Source organism: Natator depressus, chromosome 4, assembly GCF_965152275.1.
Source record: "Natator depressus isolate rNatDep1 chromosome 4, rNatDep2.hap1, whole genome shotgun sequence".
In the NCBI taxonomy this organism is placed as follows: Eukaryota; Metazoa; Chordata; order Testudines; family Cheloniidae; genus Natator; species Natator depressus.
The window spans coordinates 141,511,999-141,536,224 of NC_134237.1; the positions used below are offsets into that span (position 1 = coordinate 141,511,999).

Below are 24,226 nucleotides of genomic sequence, written 5' to 3' on the forward strand. Positions count from 1 at the left end.
CCCTGGGCAGGGCAACCTTGTCTGGAACCCGTCTTGCCCTGCCTGGTTCTCCCCACGCTGAGCTGGGGTCTCAGCCACCACAGGGGTCAGCTCTGCCTCTGCTCCCCAGTGAGGGCAGGCTGGCACTGGCTCCCTTGGTCACAGCCTCAGACTTCAGGGAAGGTTCACCTGAGCCCATGTGACTCACCTCTCCTGTGTGGAAATGAGTGGGGGCTGTTCCTCTCATAGAATCATAGAATATCAGGGTTGGAAGGGACCTTAGGAAGTCATCTAGTCCAACCCCCTTCTCAAAGCAGGACCGATCCCCAACTAAATCATCCTAGCCAGGGCTTTGTCAAGCCTGACCTTAAAAACTTCTAGGGAAGGAGATTCTACCACCTCCCTAGGTAGCGCATTCCAGTGTTTCAGCACCCTCCTAGTGAAAAAGTTTTTCCTAATATCCAACCTAAATCTCCCCCACTGCAACTTGAGACCATTACTCCTCGTTCTGTCATCTGCTAGCACTGAGAACAGTCTAGATCCATCCTCTTGGGAACCCCCTTTCAGGGAATTGAAAGCAGCTATCAAATCCCTGCTCATTCTTCTCTTCCGCAGACTAAACAATCCCAGTTCCCTCAGCCTCTCCTCATAAGTCATGTGTTCTAGTCCCCTAATCATTTTTGTTGCCCTCCGCTGGACTCTTTCCAATTTTTCCACATCCTCCTTGTAGTATGGGGCCCAAAACTGGACACAGTACTCGAATACAGGCGGCTGCTTACAGGCAGAAAGTGTCCTGATCTTAACACCTTGTGAGGGGGGAAACCATCCTTCTCCTGGCCAACTGAGCTAGCTGCATTTTCTCTCACATCTTCATTCCCAGCCTCCTGGCTCTCAGGGTTCAAACCTTTTGGCTGTTGTAGGAACAGGGTCTGGATTTTGTCTTAAAGTGACCTTCATTCCTCAGGAGGATGTCAAAGCTGGAGAACCCCCATTATCAGCTACCCTGACCCCTCCTGTGTCTGCACAGGTTTCAGAGTAGCAGCTGTGTTAGTCTGTATTCGCAAAAAGAAAAGGAGTACTTGTGGCACCTTAGAGACTCAAATAAATTGGTTAGTCTCTAAGGTTCCACTAGTCCTCCTTTTCTTTTTTGTGTCTGCACAGGGATCTGAACTATAGGCTGGGCAAATGGCTTCACATTTGGAACCTTAACTCAGGTTGCCCACCCTTTCAGCACTGGATGGGTTTGCACCACACAAAGTTTGACCAGGATTCTCTATGTCCCCGGGGTCGAGAGATTCTGGAATGTCTTTCTAGTATCCACCACCTCTGCTCTGAGGTGGGGGTCAGATGAGTTCAATTGGCCATGAGGACTGGTGCCTGGGGTGGGAGCCTGTCTGTCACCACCTGCTGTGCCCCAGAGGAGCTGACTGTGTGACTGCTTTCCCCTGAAAGTTCAGTCACCTAGTTCACACTCTCTGCGGATGAGATACAGGCTGCCTTCCTGTCTGGACAGAGGATGAGTTAGCTCCTCAGGCTTTGGTCAGCCTGCCCACTTCTGTCCTGTCTACATACAGATGTTATACCTTTGGGATCCCATGGAGGGGGTCTACATGCACTGGCTGTCACCCCTGGTTTGGATTTACTCAAATCCCATTTTAAGGGTGCATCTCTGTGACCCCCTCCCCCCTTTTGGGTCACCAACCTGGGCCAGTCCCCTTTGGGTCTCTTACCTTCCACAAGCCAGCCTACACTATGCAGCTTCTTAGGCTTTCTGAACACTGACCACATTTTAAGCTCGTGGGGACAGATCTCAGAGTTGCTCCAACCCAACCAATTTATACAAATCCTCCAGTGTAGTGACACCTACATCCTTACCTCATTTGTGGAGATATTCTCCCAGCAGGGTGGTGGCTTCCATGTAGGTCATACCCTGGCTCTTTTGCACACCCCAAAACCTTTTCCTATACACCTCAGATGTCAATTCATAACTAAGTAGTCGGACCTTTCTGAACTGTTCATTGTCCCCAGTAACAACTCTATCCATCTGGCTGTGTGCTTCTGTTGCTTTGGGACTGAGTAAGGGCTGAGAAAGCAGAGGTGGTCATCGGGGTTGACTTATTTCAAGTTGCACACCTTCTGAGAGGCAATGAGGTAGGCATCCATATTTCCTGCCCCCCTCCTTAAACTGGGGTAACAATTTTTGGTATCTAGGTTCCCTGTTGAATTGGCATCATGGGGACTTTCCACTCTTACCCCTTGTAGGTCCTCTGGCTACTCTACTTCTCTATCTCCAGTTCATACTTCCGCTGCTTCTCACCACCAGCTAGTTCCTTTGCTCTCAGATTCAACTCCCACCGCTTCAGATCTATCAGTGGGGAACCGGTTTGTGAGGACACCCTGCTGGAAAGGGAACCAGATTGTGAGGACATCCTGCTGTTACCTCTGTCACTCTTGGACCCTTTTGGAACCCCAACTGGGTCTGGAACTTATAGATTCATAAATACTAAGGTCAGAAGAGACCATTATGATCATCTAGTCCGACCTCCTGCACAACGCAGGCCACAGAATCTCACCCACCCACTCCTGCAAAAAACCTCTCGCCTATGTCTGAGCTATTGAAGTCCTCAAATCATGGTTTAAAGATTTCAAGGAGCAGAGAATCCTCCAGCAAGTGACCCGTGCCCCATGCTACAGAGGAAGGCGAAAAACCTCCAGGGCCTCTTCCAATCTGCCCTGGAGGAAAATTCTTCCCCGACCCCAAATATGGCAATCAGCTAAACCCTGAGCATATGGGCAAGATTCACCAGCCAGATACCCAGGAAAGAATTTTCTGTAGTAACTCAGCCCTGGTCTACACTAGGACTTTAGGTCGAATTTAGCAGCATTAAATCGATGTAAACCTGCACCCGTCCACACGATGAAGCCCTTTATTTCGACTTAAAGGGCTCTTAAAATCGATTTCCTTACTCCACCCCTGACAAGTGGATTAGCGCTTAAATCGGCCTTGCCGGGTCGAATTTTGGGTACTGTGGACACAATTCGACGGTATTGGCCTCCGGGAGCTATCCCAGAGTGCTCCATTTTGACCGCTCTGGACAGCACTCTCAACTCAGATGCACTGGCCAGGTAGACAGGAAAAGAACCGCGAACTTTTGAATCTCATTTCCTGTTTGGCCAGTGTGGCAAGCTGCAGGTGACCATGCAGAGCTCATCAGCAGAGGTGACCATGATGGAGTCTCAGAATCGCAAAAGAGCTCCAGCATGGACCGAACGGGAGGTACGGGATCTGATCGCTGTATGGGGAGAGGAATCCGTGCTATCAGAACTCCATTCCAGTTTTCGAAATGCCAAAACCTTTGTCAAAATCTCCCAGGGCATGAAGGACAGAGGCCATAACAGGGACCCGAAGCAGTGCCGCGTGAAACTGAAGGAGCTGAGGCAAGCCTACCAGAAAACCAGAGAGGCGAACGGCCGCTCCGGGTCAGAGCCCCAAACATGCCGCTTCTATGATGAGCTGCATGCCATTTTAGGGGGTTCAGCCACCACTACCCCAGCCGTGTTGTTTGACTCCTTCAATGGAGATGGAGGCAATACGGAAGCAGGTTTTGGGGACGAAGAAGATGATGATGATGATGATGATGACGAGGTTGTAGGTAGCTCACAGCAAGCAAGCGGAGAAACCGGTTTTCCCGACAGCCAGGAACTGTTTCTCACCCTGGACCTGGAGCCAGTACCCCCTGAACCCACCCAAGGCTGCCTCCTGGACCCGGCAGGTGGAGAAGGGACCTCCGGTGAGTGTACCTTTTAAAATACTATACATGGTTTAAAAGCAAGCATGTGAAAGGATTACTTTGCCCTGGCATTCGCGGCTCTCCTGGATATACTTCCAAAGCCTTTGCAAAAGGTTTCTGGGGAGGGCAGACTTATTGCGTCCTTCATGGTAGGACACTTTACCACTCCAGGCCAGTAACACGTACTCGGGAATCATTGTACAACAAAGCATTGCAGTGTATGTTTGCTGGCGTTCAAACAACATCCGTTCTTTATCTCTCTGTGTTATCCTCAAGAGAGTGAGATATAATCCATGGTCACCTGGTTGAAATAGGGTGCTTTTCTTCAGGGGACACTCAGAGGAGCCCGTTCCTGCTGGGCTGTTTGCCTGCGGCTGAACAGAAATGTTCCCCGCTGTTAGCCACAGGGAGGGGGGAGGGTTGAGGGGGTAGCCACGCGGTGGGGGGAGGCAAAATGCGACCTTGTAACGAAAGCACATGTGCTATGTATGTAATGTTAACAGCAAGGTTTACCCTGAAAGAGTGTAGCCAGTGTTTTATAAAATGTGTCTTTTTAAATACCGCTGTCCCTTTTTTTTTCCTCCACCAACTGCATGTGTTTCAATGATCACAGGATCTTCTCCTGCCCAGAGGCTAGTGAAGATTAGAAAGAAAAAAAAAAACGCACTCGAGATGAAATGTTCTCTGAGCTCATGCTGTCCTCCCACACTGACAGAGCACAGACGAATGCGTGGAGGCAAATAATGTCAGACTGCAGGAAAGCACAAAATGACCAGGAGGAGAGGTGGCGGGCTGAAGAGAGGGTTGAAGCTCGAATGTGGCGGCAGCGTGATGAGAGGAGGCAGGATTCAATGCTGAGGCTGCTGGAGGACCAAACCAGTATGCTCCAGTGTATGGTTGAGCTGCAGCAAAGGCAGCTGGAGCACAGACTGCCACTACAGCCCCTGTGTAACCAACCGCCCTCCTCCCCAAGTTCCATAGCCTCCACACCCAGACGCCCAAGAACGCGGTGGGGGGGCCTCCGGCCAACCAGCCACTCCACCACAGAGGATTGCCCAAAAAAAAAAAAGAAGGCTGTCATTCAATAAATTTTAAAGTTGTAAACTTTTAAAGTGCTGTGTGGCATTTTCCTTCCCTCCTCCACCACCCCTCCTAGGCTACCTTGGTAGTCATCCCCCTATTTGTGTGATGAATGAATAAAGAATGCATGAATGTGAAGCAACAATGACTTTATTGCCTCTCCAAGCGGTGAGCGAAGGGAGGAGGAGAGGGTGGTTAGCTTACAGGGAAGTAGAGTGAACCAAGGGGCGAGGGGTTTCATCAAGGAGAAACAAAGAGAACTTTCACACCGTAGCCTGGCCAGTCATGAAACTGGTTTTCAAAGCCTCTCTGCTGCGTACCGCGCCCTCCTGTGCTCTTCTAACCGCCCTGGTGTCTGGCTGCGCGTAACCAGCAGCCAGGCGATTTGCCTCAACCTCCCACCCCGCCATAAACGTTTCCCCCTTACTCTCACAGATATTGTGGAGCACACAGCAAGCAGTAATAACAGTGGGAATATTGGTTTCGCTGAGGTCTAAGTGAGTCAGTAAACTGCGCCAGCGCGCCTTTAAACGTCCAAATGCACATTCTACCACCATTCTGCACTTGCTCAGCCTGTAGTTGAACAGCTCCTGACTACTGTCCAGGCTGCCTGTGAGCCATGGCACTAAGGGGTAGGCTGGGTCCCCAAGGATACATATAGGCATTTCAACATCACCAACAGTTATTTTCTGGTCTGGGAATAAAGTCCCTTCTTGAAGCTTTTGAAACAGACCAGAGTTCCTGAAGATGCGAGCGTCATGTACCTTTCCCGGCCATCCCACGTTGATGTTGGTGAAACGTCCCTTGTGATCCACCAGAGCTTGCAGCACTATTGAAAAGTACCCCTTGCGGTTTATGTACTCGCCGGCTTGTACTCCGGTGCCAAGATAGGGATATGGGTTCCGTCTATGGCCCCACCACAGTTAGGGAATCCCATTGCAGCAAAGCCATCCACTATGACCTGCACATTTCCCAGGGTCACTACCCTTGATATCAGCAGATCTTTGATTGCGTGGGCTACTTGCATCACAGCAGCCCCCACAGTAGATTTGCCCACTCCAAATTGATTCCCAACTGACCGGTAGCTGTCTGGCGTTGCAAGCTTCCACAGGGCTATCGCCACTCGCTTCTCAACTATGAGGGCTGCTCTCATCTTGGTATTCATGCGCTTCAGGGCAGGGGAAAGCAAGTCACAAAGTTCCATGAAAGTGCCCTTACGCATGTGAAAGTTTCGCAGCCACTGGGAATCGTCCCAGACCTGCAACACTGTGCGGTCCCACCAGTCTGTGCTTGTTTCCCGAGCCCAGAATCGGCGTTCCACAGCATGAACCTGCCCCATTAGCACCATGATGCATGCATTGGCAGGGCCCATGCTTTCAGAGAAATCTGTGTCCATGTCCTGATCACTCACGTGACCGCGCTGACGTCGCCTCCTTGCCCGGTAACACTTTGCCAGGTTCTGGTGCTGCATATACTGCTGGATAATGCGTGTGGTGTTTAATGTGCTCCTAATTGCCAAAGTGAGCTGAGCGGCCTCCATGCTTGTCTTGGTATGGCGTCTGCACAGAAAAAAGGCGTGGAATGATTGTCTGCCGTTGCTCTGACTGAGGGAGGGGCGACTGATGACACGGCTTACAGGGTTGGCTTCAGGGTGCTAAAATCCACAAAGGGGGTGGCTTTACATCAAGGAGTAGTTCAGGCAGGACTTCACGGAGGGTTCCAATAAGAAATGGTGCACCTAAGTTACTGTTCTTATTGGAACAAGGAGGTTAGCCTGGCCTCTGATTGATACATGGCTAGATTTACCTGGCTGCACCTTCTCTGTGAGTGACTGCAGTGTGACCTAGAGGAATGAGTCCCCTAGACAGGGGAGGAGGCAAATGAGTACAAAACAAATCTGGTCTATTTCTTGTTTTGATCCACTCCATCTATCTTTTACATCTTTGGCTGGCAGCAGACGGTGCAGAAGGACATATTGCCTACCTGCTCACCATAAGACGGTTCAATAGGACTGACTGCTGGACTTAAGAGAATGACCTGGTCAAGTCACTAAAAATTTAGTCCCTGCGCCCATGTCTGCCCAGGCGCTCCTGATCGACCTCACACAGGCGACCAGGAGTACCTCGGACATGACGAGGACGGCTACCAGTCGTATTGTACCGTCTGCTGCCACAAGGCAATGGGTTGCTGCTACTGTGTAGCAATGCCGTACCGCGTCTGCCAGCACCCAGGAGACATATGGTGACGGTTACCTGAGCGGGCTCCATGCTTGCGGTGGTATGGCGTCCGCACAGGTAACTCAGGAAAAAAGGCGCGAAACGATTGTCTGCCCTTGCTTTCACGGAGGGAGGGAGGGAGGGAAGGGGGGACTGATGATATGTACCCAGAACCACCCGCGACAATGTTTCAGCCCCATCAGGCATTGGGATCTCAACCCAGAATTCCAATGGGCAGCGGAGACTGCGGGAACTGTGGGATAGCTACCCACAGTGCAACGCTCTGGAAGTCGACTCTAGCCTCGGTACTGTGGAAGCACTCTGCTGAGTTAATGCACTTAATGCACTTCTGTGGGGACACACACACTCGAATATATAAAACCGATTTCTAAAAAACCGACTTCTATAAATTCGACCTTATTCCGTAGTGTAGACATACCCTCAGATCCCACCCCATCTAACATCCCATCACAGGCCATTGGGTCTATTTACCATGAATATTTAAAGATCAGTTAATTACCCAAATCATGCTGCTTGGTCTGATCATCCTTCTCCAGCCGTGCAATCAGTTGTGCTGTACCTTGTTGAACTTCCCAATGCTTAATTCCCCTGCACACCTCTATGATATTCCTCTTAGGGAGGTGGTTGTATGACCATTTTCTGGAGGTTTTCTTTGACTTAACCTTGTTTTACTGCTGCAAGTCACTTATTGCAAAATATTTCTGGTGCATTCAGTATCCCACCAGCTGGTACCAACTGTCAAGGATCTGCAGGATCTCTATGCCTAAGCTTTTAAACAGCCTCTTGGAGGAACTCCTTTGCATGCCAGCCCCTAAACGGGTCTCTCTCTCCCTTCAGGGTGGGCCATGCAGCCTCACCACCTCCTACACTGAATCTGGCTCCAGCTCTCCTGCTTCACACCATGAGCTCTGCCCAGCTAATCCACACTGAGTTGGACCCCAGTCACAAGACTTGCCCACAGCAAGGTGACAACCTCCCCTCATGTCCTGTTTCCCCTGGAGTGGACATAACACTTAACAGAGCAAAGTGCAGAAGGAAGCTGAGGTGATAAAGAACTCCTAAAAATCTTAGAGAAAATTCCCACTTTGTCACACACAGCACAGGTAGCTTTTACCTTTATGTAACTTGTTCAGTGGGTCATGGGTCACTTGCTAGTTTGAACTGGAGTAAATTGTGGAGTCTCTGTAACCTTGAAGTCTTCAGATCAAGATTTGAGGACTTCAGTAACTCAGCCAGAGGTTATGGGCCTATTACAGGAGTTGAGTGAGTGAGGTTCTGTGGCCTGCGATGTTCAGGAGACCAGACTGGATGATCGTGATGGTCCCTTCTAGCCTTAAGGTCCATGAGTCATTGGGCTGGCTTGCTCTGTAGATTCGGATTAATTGTAAGAGCCCATGTTCTGGGTTGTTCTCCAAGTAGCTGATGAAGTGGAGCCAAAGGTAGCCAGAGTCTCCTGACTTGGCTCCTTCCTTCAGGGACTTCTGGTGGAGTCCAGGATGATCTTTTCTTCAAGGATACCATTTCCCACCAGGTTATAGGATCCTGGAAATGAGAGAGGGAAAAAGGTGTCCCACCTTCATGTGCTATTCTATGTGATGCAGTGGGTGTTCTGTTCTAGCCAAGAGACTAAGAGAACTGGCTGAGATTGCTGGACTGCTAATGTTGATTTTTCAATAAGTATTGGCACACTGAGTGTGGGTGGCTGGGGATTCCAGAAAACTGGAAAAAAGCTGATCTTGTGCCAATATCTAAAAAGGGTGTTCTGCATAATTACAGGCCTGTCCATGTGACATTGGTCCTAGGCAAAGTAATGGTATAGCATGTGATTAATAAAGAATTAAAGGAGGGTAATATAATTAATGCCAATGCCAGTCAACATGGGTTTATGCACAATAGATAAAGGTAATAGTGGTGTAATGCAAGTAGACTTCTGTAAGGCATTTGACTCGGTCCCGCACAACATTTTGATTAAAAATCTGGAATGATATAAAATTAACATGTTAAACATTAATGGATTAAAAGCTGGCTAACTGATAGGTCTCAAAATGACAGGTTTCAGGGTAGCAGCCATGTTAGTCTGTATTCGCAAAAAGAAAAGGAGTACTTGTGGCACCTTAGAGACTAACAAATTTATTTGAGCATAAGCTTGTATATAAATCTTCCCACTGTGTTTTCCACTGAATGCATCCAATGAAGTGAGCTGTAGCTCACGAAAGCTTATGCTCCAATAAATTGGTTAGTCTCTAAGGTGCCACAAGGTCTCAAAATGTAATTGTAAGTGGGGAATCATCCCTGAGTGGATGTGTTTCTAGTGGGGTCCCACAGGGATCTGTCTTGGCCCTGTGCTATTTAACATTTTTTTTATTAGTAACCTGGAAGAAAAGATAACATCATCACTGAAAGTTTGCAGAGGACCCAAATATTGCAGGAGTGGGGAATAATGAAGAGGACAGGTCACTGATATAGAGCGATCTGGATCGCTTGGTAAGCTGGGTGAAAACAACCAATACGCATTTTAGTATGGCTAAATGTAAATGTGTACATCTAGGAACAAAGAATGGAGGCCATGCTTGCAGGATGGGAAGCTCTATCCTGGGAAGCAGTGACCCTGGAAAAAGTTTTGGGAGTTGTGGTGGACAATCAGCTGTACTTGAGCTCCCAGTGCAACATTCTCACCAAAAGTGTTAATGTGATCCTTGGAAAGACATGGGGGAATCTTGAATGGGAGTAGAAAGATTTTTGCCTTTTTGTACTGAGCACAAACTGGAATCCTGTGTCCTGTTCTGGTGTCTACAATTCAAGAAAAACGTTGATAAATTGGAGAGGGTTCAGCAAAGAGCCATGAGAATGATTAAAGGATTAGAAAACCTGCCTTACAGTGATAGACTGAGCTTCTGGAATCTATTTAGCTTAACAAAGAGAATGTTAAGGGGTGACTTGATCGCAGCCTAGGAGTACCTACATGAGGAACAAATATTTGATAATGGACTTTTCAATCTAGGAGAGAAGGATCTAACATGATCCAATGGCTGAGGGCTGAAGCTAGACAAATTCAGATTGGAAATAAGTCATATTTAACAGTGAGGGTAATGAATTATTATATGTAGCAACTTACCGAGGATTGCGGGTGGATTCTCTATCACTGGCAACGTTTAAATCAAGACTGCATGTTTTCTAAAAGAGATTGGGAATTTTTGGGAAGTTCTTCGGCCTGTGTTATACGGGAGGTCAGACTAGATAAATGCAATGGTCCCTTCTAATGCTGGAATATGAGTTCTTACTCAGTGCCTGTGACTATGGGGTATGTTTAGGGAGTACTGTCATTTTGCCCTAATTCTTGGGGTGTCAGGTTATGAAATTCTGTGGTTCTATAGATTCAAATCTAACTTAAAACATTTGGCTGATCAGAGCCTGGATCATGGCGCAAGTCCCAGCATGTTTGGTGGGTGGAGTTTTTGACACCTGTTCACTCAGCAGCTGTCTGGGCTCCTGCATGGTGAGCAGTCACTGTGTTGCTGTGGAGAAGTCACATGCAGATTGCTCACAGGCAGGGAGGGCAGGTGTGTTTAGGTGATCGTTTGGAATTTAATACTCTTCACTTCGCTTGCAGCTGCTGGAATATTAAGCAAAGTGCTGATCTGAGACTCTCCTGTGTGGGGTGGATTTGAGTTCTTACTCTGGTTTGTTCAGCTTGATGAAGTGCATTAGCCCCATTGTTTGAGAAAATATCTTGTTTGCGGGCCCAGCATAATTTTCTTTCTTTAACTGGCTTTTTTCTTAATTTATTTTCCCCTGAGATGTGCTGGAAGTCTGTGTTTGTAAAGCAATGACATCAGATATCAAGTTGGTGGCATTTCTTTGCTCTCTTTACTGCGAAAGGACCTAAAGTGATATGAAGATAGTTGGGGGAAGGGAAGGAGGTTTTGTCAAATGCCAGCTTAGGCTGGGTCACAGTCAAGTACCTTAACCATAAAACCATCCTTAATCTTCCTGAAACTCCTGACTCATTCACTGCAGTGAGCTCTGCAATGAGGGATTCATTCCTTGAGCAGTGAGGCAGAGGACATGCAGTGCAGTTGAAAATGGCAGATTTTCTATGGCTTACACAGCCAAAGCTGGATGGAGTTTCATGCTGATCCCAGGACAACGTTCCTGCGGCCAAACCTGGAGGTGATAGAGCTGTTTTGGGGGGCAGGGAGGGAGGTCAGAAAATGTTGGCACTGACCAATCTAACCTGTTCCCTAAGCTTGTTCTCAGAAATGGCTGCACAGTTAATGTATGTCACAGATAAAACTGAAATGAGAGGGTATAATGTGAGGCAACCTTAATATTGGGATCAGTAGCAATCCTCCTCCAATGTACTACTTAGGCCTGTTATCTCTTCGCTCCACCCAGTGTGACTTTTCCGGGGCTTTGTGCAGCCTGGCTCTAAATGTCCTGATGGTGACACCTCCACCACTTTTCTAATGGAAAAGTGAAAATCAGCTCTATCCCTGACCTTTGATGCAGTTAAATCCAAGACAGTGGGTGACTGGTGTAAATGTACCGGCTGCAGCTCCCTGGCAGCATCAGTCACCAGGGCAAAGCAGGGGGAGCTACTGGCAAGGAGGAAAAGACATATTCAGCAGACATGAAATAAGCGTAAGCGAGGCAGAGAGACGTGCTACAGAGAGCAGAGTACTATGGTGCTGCAGATGAGAAAGCTCTTGCAGCACCAACAGTGGCATGGTTGTGTGAAGGGATGGAGGAGGCTAGTTCTAGATGGGAGGGAAGGGAGAACAGAGAAACAAAAGACTTTTGAGCTCAGCTAGGGCACATGCCTGGCTGGTTTTAAAAGCTTAGGGGAATTTTGTACTTGATGCTGACTGAAGGCAGCAAGAGGAAACTCTGCAGCAGGTGTTAACTGCACCTTAGGGGATGAGGCAAGAGAGACCCAGCCAGGGTTGCCTCTTCCCTGCCACCCAGCATCCCTTCAGAACCAGAACTGTGCAGGGGAAATCCCCCTTCTTGTACACGAGGATCCATGCAGTGCCACCCCGCCTCCATAACCAGGCAAATTTGGGGAGAAATTCCTGGGAGGAGCCAACTGCAAACTGAAATAGGAGGAGCTGACCAGCAGCTGCAGCAGGGAGCACGCCACCCTGATGCCCCAAGGGCCTCGCTCCTCGGAGGTACTTGAGAGTTGCAATACTAGGTGGCACCCTGCTGTCTAGTGGAATCCTCAGCCCTGTACAATGCTTGGAGAGAGTGAGGTACCTAACAAGCCAGAAAGCTGTGCAGGGAGACATCTAAGCTAGCTAGGAGAGCAGTTGGGAGAGGAGAGGGGCGTGGGTACCGAAATGGCTGACCTGATGCACCTGGCTGACAGGCCCAGAGATTCTCGCCTCATTCAGCCTGGGATCCTCCACCTTGAACCCTATTCTAAAGTCAGGGTCCTAAGCCAGGCCAGCCCTGTAGGTAGTCCCTAGCCTAATAGTTAAGACCGCCTCTCTCACATGCTCACGCTTGATACCTCTCTCCTGCTTTTCTTGGGCCCCTGCTGGCTTTTGTGTGGGTGCCAGCTGCCCTCCCCTCAGTGGTCTGCATCTGCCCTCCTTCTGTGGGATCTGACCAGTATCGGGTCTGAGGCATGCTCCGAGCATGCCCACAGGATCAGGGCCTGCTGGCAAGGGATCCAAACCTCTCAGCAGCATGTAGGCAGTTTTGTGCATATTGATCAACAGAGCTCATGGGTCTCGTGGCACTGTCGGAGCACATGCACGCTAGCGATGCGGGAGGGGAGGCAGGAGGATGGCTAGGGACTGAGAGGCAGCAGCGGCTTGCTGGTGTGCTGGGCTCGGACAGGAGCTGCAGTAGCGAAGGGGAGATGAAATCTTTCTCCGGGCCCCCTCTTGTCAGAGGGGCGTTGAGGCCAAGGGCTACGCTGGCAAAGTGAGGATGGTGGAAAGGCTGTTCAGGGCTCCCCTGGTGTTCTATTGGAGAGCTCTCATCGCCCCTTGCTGGCTCCCCTTGGAAGCTGCAGCAGGTAACAGCTAGATGTAGTGAGTCAGCTGCTGCCTCTTGCAGCCTGCCCTGCTCCCACTTGCACCCTCCTGCTGCACAGGGAGCTGTGGTGATCTCCCACTGTCTTAAGCATTTTCCCTTCATTTGTGTCTACACTCCAGGTTTTCCTTAACATTTCTCAGTTACCGCCTGTTCAGCTTCCTGGCGGAAGCAGCATGGGACGTCATAGGGCAGGCCAGGCTCCTGCAGCCCCAGACCTTCTCCACTGTACTAGTCCTGCTTGGATCAGTGCTCAAGAGCACGGTGCTAAATACCAGCACTCTTAGGAGACCTGCTTGCATTTGGGCACGCTGTCAGTCCCACTGGGGCTGACGCCACTGCTGGACAGGGAGGCTAGGGGTGAAATGCCATTGCAGATCAGGTTGGGGAGAGCTGTGTATCAGCCTCACTGGGTCTCTGGGCAGTGGCAGGCTGAGAAGTGCAGTCTCGTGGTGGGGCATGCCGCTGATCTGTGCACATGCGTGTTCTCAGGCTGTGGGGCAGGGGAGTGCAGCTAAAATTGTGCACTCCCTTTCCGTCTGGATTGAAGCAGCAGGTAGCTTTTGGATCCTGAAGCTGAGCACAGTCTTGGTGACCTCACTAGCCTGGCTCACACGGGTCAGCATGTGTGGTGCTGGGTTAGGCCTTGCGTGCTCCATGCCCAGGACAGACAGTGTGCTTGCTCTCTGATTGCAGAGGTGCAGCAGATGGTTCATCGCTTCTTCGAGGAGGCCATTTCCAACTACAGCATCTTCCTGGTGGCCCCACAGACCAGGACTCTGTACGTGGGAGCCAAGAACGCCATCTTCGCCCTGCCTTTGGAGTCAGTCAACCAGCCTGCCAAAATGGTGAGCACAAGACCCAAATCCTATGGGGCCGTCTGTAGCAGGGTGGGTGCATGTGGGGTGTGATCACACATGAGGGTTATTTGGGCTGGGGCAGGGGGCTGCTTTCGAATGAGGGAGGTGTGTGTCTGAGCCGAGGTGGAGTCTACCTGGGTCGATTTCAGGAGATGCAACCAGGGAGTCATAGGGACTGGGGAATGTGGATGGGAGGTAGACCTGCATTGTGTACATCATGGAGATTACTGAGTTCTGTGGCACGGTCCATGGGTGCATTAATGTGAGGATGGGTAGGGGGTGCGGGTGCGCAGGGATGATACACTCAGGGTAGAGGTGCATGCTGGGGCTGTTGCTGTCGGGGGGGTATGATGTGAGTTTGGAGGAGGAGCTCTTGGGTGCTAGTTACCCCCTCCCCCACTGACTGAGAAGAACTAAAGCAAATGAAATGCATAGTCCAACAGTGCCTAAAACCAAACAACCGCACAACATAACTCTGGACCCATCTGCCAGCAGCACAAACAGCTCTTACAGGACTGCACCACTGCAGGGAGGGAGGCCAAACAAGCCGCCCGCTCCTCCACAGTCCATGAGGCAGAATCGTGGTCAGCAGGGCTGTTTCACTTAGTGAACTGGCTCATCAACCAATCTGGACACTAGACCCAAGCACCGATTGCTGTGACAAGCTGTCTGCACACTTTGCTAATAGATCAACTGAAGATGAATGGAACTGACCCCAGCCAGATCCTATTATCCACTCCATAACCCCGACTGAGAGTGGCCCCATCAGACATGCTGAAGCTCAAGAAGTTCTAACGATATTAGAGCCTAATGGAGGATATAAATAGCATAGCTGCCCACCGTTATCACACAGATCTTTGTAAGGAAGCACATTTATTCTTAAGGTGAAAGCATTACAGAAAAAATATATTAAATAAAAAAAGAACCTAAGCACATGCTAATAAACTTACAGAGCTCACTCCCCACCCCGTTCCAGCACGGGCTCTGGTAGGAGTCAGTCCTTCAAACCCCACAAAAGGGTGTTTTGGTGGTTAACAGTTTTAGCTCAGAACAGATACCCCCATGAATCGGTTAGTCTTTCCTTTATACAGCTTGGGCCTTTGATTTTTCAGATTCTAGGAGCAGGTAATAGTAGACAGTGGTTCCCTCCTCGGGATGTAGCTTCAAAAGACTGGATTTTTGCATACCCAGAGGAGGGAATTTGCGTTCATATTCCCCAGACAAACCATTTGACACTGTCTGTCCAAAAGTCCATTCATGTCAGACCCATTGCTCAATACAGTCCTTTGAAGTTCATAACACTTTCCAGGGCTAACATCCTGTGTCCCCTCCTAGAGAGGTCACATGCAATCCTGGCCCACAATAACAAACAGCCTATGCATTTAATATAATGGACACCAAAAGATACTTAATATGATTTTTCCAGGATATTGCAGGAAATTGCTGTATTTGTCACAGCCAGCACTAAAACATCTTTGGAATTTCTAAATATTATAGATAACTTTCTAACTCAAAGTGTGTTGCATCCAGTATGGGGAATTCTATATTAGCCCTCATCTTGACCGATAAAGAGGAACTGATCACAGAACTAAAAATTAATGGTAGCTTCGGTACAAGTGATCATGACTCGATCACACTTATAATGTGCAAACAGAATAAAATCTGCCACTGCCTCCTTTCTCTGGTGACGTCTGGCCCACCTTTTGTCCCCCACCTCATGTGCCCTTCTGCAGTGTTGCCAACTCTTTTTTATGATTTTATTATGAGTCTCATAACACTTGGTGGCTTTCATAATGACCCAGCTCCTGGAGACAAGTGAGTATGTGAGAGACTCGGCTGGCATTTTCAGAAGCCCTCAGGGTTTGGAGAAAAGTTTGCAAATGTGACATGCTTGAACAGCTCAGAAACCAGAGAGAGCAAGAGCTCAAACTTGGCTTAAAAATCATGAGATTATTTTATAAAAAAATCTCATGACTTCTTGAGGCCTGGGTCATGATTTTTGAACTCCTGGGTGTGGCAGTACTGGAGATGTCACAATTTTGCCCTCTCTTCATCCAGCTCTCTGAGACCTGCAAGACCCAGCACTGCTGTCTGCTGGCAGATTCTCTCTCTCCCCTCCCACCCCTCCATTATCCACACCAGGATCTTTTGGGGGCTATATCAAGTATCTTCTGTCCTGCCACTTTCAGTCCCCACCTTCCCCCTCCCCCTCCATCAGGTCTTTCTCTCCCCTATACCCTGCTGGTAGCTCCTCCTTGACCACGTCCCTCTGACTTTGATGCCTGGATCTCCCTCTTCTTCAGGGCCATCAGCCTCCTCTTAAGGTCCCTGTGCAATATCCAATTTCCTGCAATATCTGTGAAGTATCTCATTGAATTAGTTTTTTTCTTTGGAGTCCAATTCATTAAATATACAGGTTGTGTGGTGTTGTGGTCCAGGATTCTACCTGACATCTCTAGGGGGGATATGAGATGTGAGCCCTGGAAAGTGTTATGAACTTCAAAGGACTGCATTTAAACAATGGGCCAGACAAGAACGGACTTTTGGACAGACAGAGTCAAGTGGCTTGTGTGGGGAATATCTAAGGGGCAGTGAATGCAAATTTCCACCTCGGATTATGTAAAAACCCTCCCTTTTGAAGCTATGTGCTAATAACCTGCTCCTGGAATCTGAAGATCAAAGGTGCAAGCTATATAAAGGAAAGACTAACTGATGCTTGGGGTGCTTATGCTGAGCTAAAGCTGTTATGCACTTGTAACCCCAGGAAAATTCCTTTGTGGCATTTGAAGGCCTGACTCCTCCTAAAGTCCTCACTGGAGTTGGGGGTGATCTCTGATAAGCTTATCAGTGTGTGTAGGACCTTTTACTGTTCTAATGTTTTCTCTGTAATCCTTTCACTTTAAGACTAAATGTACTTCCTTAGAAAGAGCTGTGTGGTAACTTAAACTATGAGCAATTATGCTATTTGGAGCCTCTGAAGAGGAAGCAAAGTGAGGATACTGGCTTGTTGAGGCAGGCTGGCTTGCTAGGAATATGCGGTGCTGTTATAGCCCTGTTGGTCTCAGGATTTTCGAGAGACAAGGTGGGTGAGGCAATATTTTTTTTATTGGACCAACTTCTGTGGGTGAGAGCTCTGCTTCAGGTCTGGGAAACTCCGGGAGTGTCACTGCCAGGAGTAACATGGGACCATGCAGCCTGAAAAGACCCTGGTCAGGAGATGTGGAGAAATGCGGGTCTCTGCCCAAGAGAAGTGACAGCTGAGGAGCTGTGAGCCTACAGTGGGTTTGCTCAAGGGAGCACAGAGGAGACAGCCCCATCTCACCTACTAGCCTCCCATCGCCTCTTTCCTGCCGCCTCTCACCCCTCAAGGCTGGATCAAGTCAGTCACTTTCCCAGCCAAGAACCTCTCCATTTCTGCATTGCCACTCTGGCCACTGTCTTGTTTCCATTAACATCGCTCATTCCAGTCCATTGATGTCCGTGGCCTCTCTGCAGGTCTAGCTCCCTCCTCCACTGAGTGTTGCAGAATCCCTCTACCCAGGGGGATACAAATGGTTGGTTTGTTTTTTTACTTAAATACTTTTCTAAAAACACTTTAAAATTTAATTTGAAATAGTTGCAACCTATACTAGGGCCTAGACTTACTCTAATTGATATCATTTAAATAAAATAATACTCACGCAGTATGTTTGCTGCCAAAGTTTTAAAGAAAGTTAGAGCCCTGAACTGGTGGAAGTCAGTAGCGTAGCCGGGGGGGAGCGGCCGCTCCCCCACTTAGCACAAGTGGCGCCTTCTTAATATTTTGGCGCCTTTTTTCATTTTTTCTCACCCGGTGGCGCTCTGGGTCTTCAGCAGTGGGTCCGGCACTTCAGCGGTGGGGGCCTTCAAGCGCTCCGGGTTCGGTGGCGAGGGCCTTCAGTCGCTCTGGGTCCTCGGCGGCGAGGGCCTTCGGTGCCACCAAGGACCCGGAGCGCTGCCCAGTGAGTACAAGTGGGTGGCACCTTTTTTGTATGTCCACTCGCCCTGTTCGTTCCACCCGGCTACGCCACTGGTGGAAGTCACTGGCTGAGCACCTGGGTCCAGAGTTTGCGGAAGTGCTAAACGAGCAGGTTCAGAAAGAATATTTGCTTCACTTCAGTTTATTCAACTAGTTTATTCAAGGTTGAGAAGCTGATTGGGAGTTGAAAAAGCTGGATCATTTATTTTCTTCTTTGAGTGACTGCACATGTCTGTTCGACTTAAGCGTATGTGTACTCAAGCCAGAGAGCTTTCTGTAGCAGTATCTGTCAGGGTGGAGCATATGCCCTGTGCTTCCTCATGCCTTCAGCCAAGGATATAGAAGGCAGAGCCACCCTGAACGCCCCTCAATTCCTTCTCACTGCTTTTGGCTACAAGTTGGAGCTGCTCGTAAGGATTTTAACATTTTGTTGTTGTTGTTGCAAATAATAGATAGTAGTTAGTGTGCATAGTTAGCATAGATAGTTTGAGTAGCAGCTGTGTTAGTCTGTATTCGCAAAAAGAACAGGAGGACTTGTGGCACCTTAGAGACTAACAAATTTATTTGAGCATAAGCTTTTGTGAGCTACAGCTCACTTCATCGGATGCATACAGTGGAAAATACAGTGGAGAGATTTATATACACAGAGAACATGAAACAATGGGTGTTTTACACACTGTAAGGAGAGTGATCACTTAAGATGAGCTAATACCAGCGGGGTGGGGGAGAGGAGGAAACCTTTTGTAGTGATAATCAAGGTGGGCCATTTTCAGCAGTTGACAAGAACATCTGAGGAACAGTGTGTGTGGAGGGGGGGGGGGGGAATAAACATAGGGAAATAGTTTTACTTTGTGTAATGACCCATCCACTGCCAGTCTCTATTCAAGCCTAAGTTAATTGTATCCAATTTGCAAATTAATTCCAATTCAGCAGTCTCTCGTTGGACGCTGTTTTTGAAGTCTTTTTGTTGTAATATTGCGACTTTTAGGTCTGTAATCGAGTGACCAGAGAGATTGAAGTGTTCTCCAACTGGTTTATGAATGTTATAATTCTTGACATCTGATCTGTGTCCATTTATTCTTTTATGTAGAGACTGTCCAGTTTGACCAATGTACTTGGCAGAGGGGCATTGCTGGCACATGATGGCATATATCACATTGGTAGATGTGCAGGTGAACGAGCCTCTGATAGTGTGGCTGATGTGATTAGGCCCTGTGATGGTGTCCCCTGAATAGATATGTGGACACAGTTAGCAACGGACTTTGTTGCAAGGATAGGTTCCTCGGTTAGTGGTTCTGTTGTGAGGTATGTGGTTTCTGGTGAGTATTTGCTTCAGGTTGGGGGGCTGTCTGTAAGCAAGGACTGGCCTGTCTCCCAAGATCTGTGAGAGTGATGGGTCATCCTTCAGGATAGGTTGTAGATCCTTGATAATGCGTTGGAGAGGTTTTAGTTGGGGGCTGAAGGTGATGGCTAGTGGCGTTCTGTTATTTTCTTTATTGGGCCTGTCCTGTAGTAGGTGACTTCTGGCTCTGTCAATTTGTTTCTTCACTTCAGCAGGTGGGTATTGTAGTTGTAAGAATGCTTGATAGAGATCTTGTAGGTGTTTGTCTCTGTCTGAGGGGTTGGAGCAAATGCGGTTGTATTGTAGAGCTTGGCTGTAGACAATGGACCGTGTGGTGTGGTCTGGGTGAAAGCTGGAGGCATGTAGGTAGGAATAGCGGTCAGTAGGTTTCCGGTATAGGGTGGTGTTGATGTGACCATCTCTTATTAGCACCGTAGTGTCCAGGAAGTGGATCTCTTGTGTGGACTGGTCCAGGCTGAGGTTGATGGTGGGATGGAAATTGTTGAAATGGTGGAATTCCTCAAGGGCTTCTTTTCCATGTGTCCAGATGATGAAGATGTCGTCAATATAGCGCAAGTAGAGTAGGGGCGTTAGGGGACGAGAGCTGAGGAAGCATTGTTCTAAGTCAGGCATAAAAATGTTGGCATACTGCGGGTACCCATAGCAGTGCCGCTGGTTTGAAGGTATACATTGTCCCCAAATGTGAAATAGTTATGGGTGAGGACAAAGTCACAAAGTTCAGCCACCAGGTTTGCCGTGACATTATCGGGGATAGTGTTCCTGACGTCTTGTAGTCCATCTTTGTGTGGAATGTTGGTGTAGAGGGCTTCTACATCCATAGTAGTTAGGATGGTGTTTTCAGGAAGATCACCGATGGATTGTAGTTTCCTCAGGAAGTCAGTGGTGTCTCGAAGATAGCTGGGAGTGCTGGTAGCGTAGGGCCTGAGGAGGGAGTCTACGTAGCCAGACAGTCCTGCTGTCAGAGTGGCAATGCCTGAGATGATGGGGCGCCCAGGATTTCCAGGTTTATGGATCTTCCCTTGCAAACACACCATCCTCCCTGTCACGTGATTATCACCTTAGACACCTTCCTCTCCCCTCACACCCAGACTGTTTTTCCTAAATAACACCTCTAAGATCCAGCTTTTTTCTCTGTTCACACTGGGAAAACCCTCCTGGCCCCTCTCCACTCTTATGACTGCAAGTCCCTCCTCTCCAGCCTCCTGGACACTCACTCCACACCTCATGCACTCTGCTCATCTTACTGGCCAGGCACTTGGAAAAACCTACCCCTTCCACGAGTCCCTCTGCTGGCTCCCCATGTTCTACTGCATCAAATCAACTTCCTTGTCCTCCCTTTGGCTCTCTTCCCAGCCCCCCGCTTCTCTGCTTTCTCATCTCAGTTGTCCCTCTCAAACTCCAACTTGTCTGCCTGTCGGGCAGCTTCTCACACTGTGCTTTCTCCCCACCACCCCACATTTGTACCCCCCTCAAGATCTACTCCTGCACTCTGAGTGCCTTTCCCAGACCTAAGCAAGAGCTCTATGTAGCTTGAAAGCTTGTCTCTCTCACGAGCAGAAGTTGGTCCAATAAAAGGTATTGCCTCACCCACCTTGTGTCTCCAGTACCCTAGGACCAACATGGCTCCAGCAACACTGCATACAGCAGCAGTAAGTAGTCAAGCAGTTAACTATGGATGGGCTGAGTCTGAGCTGGGGTAAAGGGTTCTTATTTAAAATATATGCTCTGGTTCAAATGGGAATGATTGTGTTGATGTTCTCTGGCTTGTGTTATATAGGAGACCAGACTAAAGGATCACAGTGGTCTGTTCTGGGCTTAGAATCTGTGACAGTGAAGGAGTCCATGTTGGCTTTGGCTGCTCTTTCCTCCTGTCTGTGTTTGTCAGCTGCTTGGGCAAGGAGTGTCTCCCCAGTGCCGGTGCAGTATCCAGTAGGGTGGGCTCCAGTCCTGTGTGCAGCATAGGCAGTTCTGAGGGTGGGTGGCCTGCAATGCACGGAGGATAATTGACATTGAAATTTCTTGCTTTTTTTCAGATCTCCTGGGAAGTGCCTAAGAATCATCGAGATTCCTGCACAAGGAAGGGAAAAAAAGAGGCAGGTACCGGGGTAGGGCAGGGCTGTGGGGCAGCCCCTAGTACAGGCGAGTCTCATCTTATGCTGGGATTACGTTCCACAGTCCATTTCCAGCTTCTGGCAGTCAGAGATTTAGGGACACCCAGAGCACGGGGCTGTGTCCCTGACCATCTTGGCTATAGCTATTGATGGACCCATCCTCCATGAATTTACCTAATTGTTTTTTAGAACCCAGTTGTACTTTTGGCCTTCACAACATCCTGTGGCAACAAGTTCTGCATGTGAAGAAGTAATTCCTTATTTTAGTTTAAAACTTATTGCCTATTACTTTCATTGGGTGACCCCTGCTGCTTGTCTTGTGTGAAGAGATAAATAACACTTCCCTATTTACTTTCTCTGTGCCATTCATAATTGCATAGACCTCTGTTGTATCTCTTCTTTTTCTCTTTTCTAAGATAAGCAGTTCCAATCTATTTAATCTCTCCTTATATGGAAGATGTTCTGTTCCCCTAATTATTGTCATTGCCCTTCTCTTTACCTTTTCCAATTCAAATACATCTTTTTTAGATGGACTGACCAGAACTGCACGCAGTATTCAAGATGTGGGCGTAACATAGATTTACATAGTGGCATTATGATGTTTTCTGTCTTATTATCTATCCCTTTCCTAATGGTTCCTAACATTCTGTTCGCTTTTTTCACTGCCGCTGCACATTGAGCGGATGTTTTCAGAGAACTATCCACAATGACTCCAAGATCTTTCTTGAGTGGTAACAACTAAATTAGACCCCATTGTCTTATATATGTAGTTAGGATTAGGTTTTCCAATGTGAACTACTTTGCACTCCTCAATGTTGAATTTCATCGCCACTTTGTTGCCCAGTCATTCAATTTTCTGAGAGCTCTTTGTAACATTCTGCTAGCGTGTTTGATATTTTTGATACATCTAGGAACAAAGAATGTAGGCCATACTTACAGGATGGGTGACTCTGTCCTGGGAGGCATTGACTCTGAAAAAGATTTGGGGGTCATGGTGGATAAGCAGCTGAACATGAGCTCCCACTGTGACCAGAAGAGCTAATATCCTTGGATGTACATATAAACACAGCAAACTTGGATAGGAGCAGAGAGATTTTTACCTCTGTTTTGCACTGATGCAACTACTGCTGCAATATAGTGTCCAGTTCTGTTGTCTACCATTCAGTTTATCAACAGCCTTCTTGGAGAGAGCTCAGAGAAGAGCCACAAGAATGATTAAAGCAGGGATTCCCAAACTTTTTGCCAGCGCAACCCCATTTTAATGATTTCTTCCCGGGACCCCAAGCAGCATGGAGGATGCCATTTTGTAGAGCAAAATGTCATCCTCCATACAGCGTCACCTCGCACACATGTTCTGCACAGTAGAGATTGCCATGACCCTATTTGCTGATGGTGTGACCCCATTTGGGGTTGTGACCCAGAGTTTGGGAACTGCTGGATTTAAGGATTAGAAAACATGCATTATTGTGAGAGGCTGAAGGAACTCAATATATTATCTTAAAGCGAAGGTTAAGGGGTGACTTGATCAAAGTTTTTAAGTACATGGGTAACAAATATTTAATAACGGGCTCTTCAATTTAGCAGAGAAAGTTATAACATGATCCAATGGATGGAAGCTGAAGCTAGACAAATTCAGACTGGAAATAAGGTGTAAAATTTGGACTAAGGGTAATTAGCCATTGGAATAATTACCAAGGGTCATGCTGGATTCTCCATCACTGACAATTTGTAAACCAAGACAGGATGTTTTTCTAAAAGTTCTGCTCTAGGCATTATTTGGGGGCAGGTCTCTGGCCTGGGCTATAGAATCATAGAATATCAGGGTTGGAAGGGACCTCAGGAGGTCATCTAGTCCAACCCCCTGCTCAAAGCAGGACCAATCCCCAATCAAATCATCCCAGCCAAGGCTTTGTCAAGCCTGACCTTAAAAACTTCCAAGGAAGGAGATTCTACCACCTCCCTAGGTAGCGCATTCCAGTGTTTCACCACCCTCCTAGTGAAAAAGTTTTTTATAATATCCAACCTAAACCTCCCCCACTGCAACTTGAGACCATTACTCCTTGTCCTGTCCTCTTCTACCACTGAGAATAGTCTAGAACCATCCTCTCTGGAACCACCTCTCAGTTAGTTGAAAGCAGCTATCAAATCCCCCCTCATTCTTCTCTTCTGCAGACTAAACAATCCCAGTTCCCTCAGCCTCTCCTCATAAGTCATGTGTTCCAGACCCCTAATCATTTTTGTTGCCCTTCGCTGGACTCTCTCCAATTTATCTACATCCTTCTTGTAGTGTGGGGCCCAAAACTGGACACAGTACTCCAGATGAGGCCTCACCAGTGTCGAATAGAGGGGAACGATCATGTCCCTCGATCTGCTCTCTATGCCCCTACTTATACATCCCAAAATGCCATTGGCCTTCTTGGCAACAAGGGCACACTGCTGACTCATATCCAGCTTCTCGTCCACTGTAACCCCTAGGTCCTTTTCCGCAGAACTGCTGCCTAGCCATTCGGTCCCTAGTCTGTAGTGGGGCATTGGGTTCTTCCGTCCTAAGTGCAGGACCCTGCACTTATCCTTATTGAACCTCATCGGGTTTCTTTTGGCCCAATCCTCCAATTTGTCTGGGTCCCTCTGTATCCTATCTCTGCCCTCCAACGTATCTACCACTCCTCCCAGTTTAGTATCATCCGCAAATTTGCTGAGAGTGCAATCCACACCATCTTCCAGATCATTTATGAAGATATTGAACAAAACCAGCCCCAGGACCGA

General features: G+C 48.2%; 1 protein-coding gene across 3 annotated transcripts in view; it reads left to right on the plus strand.

Annotated features, from left to right (window-relative positions):
• SEMA4F (ssemaphorin 4F) overlaps positions 1-24,226 on the plus strand; it is a 149,469-nt gene that overhangs the window by 42,359 nt on the left and 82,884 nt on the right. For all 3 annotated transcript variants that reach the window (XR_012639407.1, XR_012639408.1, XM_074952051.1), the window contains exons 2-3: positions 13,826-13,977; positions 21,383-21,446. Coding sequence is in view for 1 of the 3 variants with exons in the window: in XM_074952051.1 (XP_074808152.1) it covers positions 13,826-13,977; positions 21,383-21,446 (216 nt within the window). In the remaining 2 variants the exon portion in view is untranslated. The remainder of the gene's footprint in view (positions 1-13,825; positions 13,978-21,382; positions 21,447-24,226) is intronic.